At 34.2% G+C, this 2,371-nt stretch overlaps 1 protein-coding gene across 1 annotated transcript in view; it reads left to right on the top strand.

Moving 5' to 3' along the window:
* Positions 1–2,371, top strand: part of LOC106472300 (Down syndrome cell adhesion molecule-like protein Dscam2) — a 59,398-nt gene that overhangs the window by 34,628 nt on the left and 22,399 nt on the right. The window contains exons 8-9 of the mRNA XM_022400904.1: positions 181–339; positions 1,489–1,773. Of these exons, the coding sequence (XP_022256612.1) occupies positions 181–339; positions 1,489–1,773 (444 nt within the window). The remainder of the gene's footprint in view (positions 1–180; positions 340–1,488; positions 1,774–2,371) is intronic.

Here is a 2,371-nt window from a genome sequence, read left to right as displayed (position 1 = left end):
ACTATGGGAACAACTTTTTTTGTTCTAATGATACGTTTCTGTTACCTAGATTGCAACAAGCTATCGTATTGTTGATTCTTGTTCAAAAGCATTGGATTTTTATGTTGACTTCCCTTAATCGAATGTTACCTTTACTTCACCTTGTGTTCTTAGCTAATGTTTAGCCTATGTCAATGATAGGTGAGAAGAAAATACCGTTCAACCATCGACAACGATCTTTCCCTAACGGTACCCTAGTGTTATTAGACGTTCTACATCAGGATGCTGGATGGTACGCTTGTGGCGCCACAGACGGAGAAGAAAGAAACGCCAAACAGGAGCTATGGATAACAGTGGCAAGTAAGTTCAGCATACATATTTTGCGTAATGCAGGCAATATACACACGTGCACTAAAGAAAACCGTAATGCTCCCTTATCCATTATGGTTGGGCGAGGCTTTGAATGCGTTTTGTCCTTTTATGCTGTAAAGATTACATTAGCTATGGAAGCACTCAACCAAGACGAGACGCATCTTTAAGGTTTTTCACAAAAACACTACGAGACTCAAGACGTGCATTCTGAGTTGAACTGAAATGGACTCCACGCGCCTCTGTATAACCTATTGGTTCCTCGACTAACTTGTCTTAAGATTAGATATGTAAATTAATTTATCCAACCTATAAAGAACATTAAGTCCACCGTCCGTTTAGTGTATGTTAACTAACAACCTATTTTCTAAATAAAGTAACTAAACTTCATATTCCCTCTGGCGGAATTCAGATGAATCTTCCTGGGTGTAGGTACAAATGTTTTTTGTTTTTTTTCTAAGCCCGATGAACATAATACTTACTACAGAGCCAGTTCATTTTTTAATCTTATAATATACAGAGACTATTTTTTGATTATTTCTCCTTGAAAAAGATTGAATTGTTAAAAAGAAAAAAGTATTTGTTTATCAAAAGTCATATCATATTGTTTCAATTACAGTAAACGTTACTTACCGAAATCAAAATTGAACAATTTTTAATATCACCGTATAATCGTTTATCGTCAGTAACTGTGTTTGATAATCAATGCTTAACAAGGTTTCATTTACAATTCTCTGAAGAAGAAAAAAAGACCTAGAATATTAGAAAGAATAATGCGTAATAACTTGCACGTATTTAACATGGTTTTTATTTAGTATTTTCTGGGAGAGAGATATAATTTTAGAAAAGTACAATATCTAACGGTTGTATGAGGTATTAAGAGTACAATATCTAATGGTTGTATGAGGTATTAAAAGTACAACATATAATGGTTGTATGAGGTATTAAGAGTACAATATCTAATGGTTGTGTGAGGTATTAAAAGTACAACATATAATGGTTGTATGAGGTATTAAGAGTACAATATCTAATGGTTGTGTGAGGTATTAATTTCTTCTCAGAATATGAGATTCACTCTAAAATATGACGGGTATTAACTTTTGTAAAGTTATTTTTATGAGAAGATGGCTTGTATTTCAGCGCCACCTGCAATCGAACCGTTTAAGGTACCCACTGACCTCTCCGAGGGCGAGAGAGCATCCCTGATGTGTGTGGTTTCAGCCGGTGATCTTCCAATCTCTATAAGCTGGAAAAAAGACGGATTGCCACTGCCCTCTGACCTAGAGGCGTCAGTCATACTGGCCAATAACTACACTTCTATACTCTCCTTCCCAGTTGTTCGACACAAACACAGAGGAAACTACACGTGTGTAGCCTCAAACCCTGTAGCATTAGATAATTTTACGGCACCACTTGATGTGAAAGGTATGAACTTAGAATATAAGAAATGTTATCTTTTCTAAACCAAGAAATATGTTATCTCGTATTGATTGTAAATCAGGCAGTAAAGTTTAATTACTATAGTATTGGTAAAAAAAAACTGTCAGTAATGCAAATCTGATAACTATCAAATCTGTTCTGTTTTTAGTTTAATGACCCCCATCCATACTGGTATTTTAAAGCACTTGAAACGAACTGGTTAACCAAAGTATTTTTTTCCTCTACTCTGTAATCGAAATGGTGCTTTTTTTTTACGTTTTCTCATTACCTTTAAGAACTACATATTCATATAATATTCACCTCTGCACATGAAAAATAATATATATTTCATACATTACTAAAGGCGTCGTCAGGAAGTAGATGCAAAGTATTGCGGATGTATAGTTTCTAAAATATTGAAATTACTGATTTCTGTAAAAATGTTTTGAAAATACGTATTAACGTTCTCCCTGCTATCTTTATAGACATATATAGATCTTGAAGATAGCTTTTATATGCGGAAACATCTGTTAACTGAGTTCTTGCACAGATCTTAAAATATAACGTTAATAAACGGAAACATCGGCACATGTAGATCTTGAAA

The sequence above is a fragment of the Limulus polyphemus genome, unplaced genomic scaffold, assembly GCF_000517525.1.
Source record: "Limulus polyphemus unplaced genomic scaffold, Limulus_polyphemus-2.1.2 Scaffold5229, whole genome shotgun sequence".
Lineage (NCBI taxonomy): Eukaryota > Metazoa > Arthropoda > Merostomata > Xiphosura > Limulidae > Limulus > Limulus polyphemus.
This window is presented reverse-complemented; position numbering and strand designations above follow the sequence as displayed.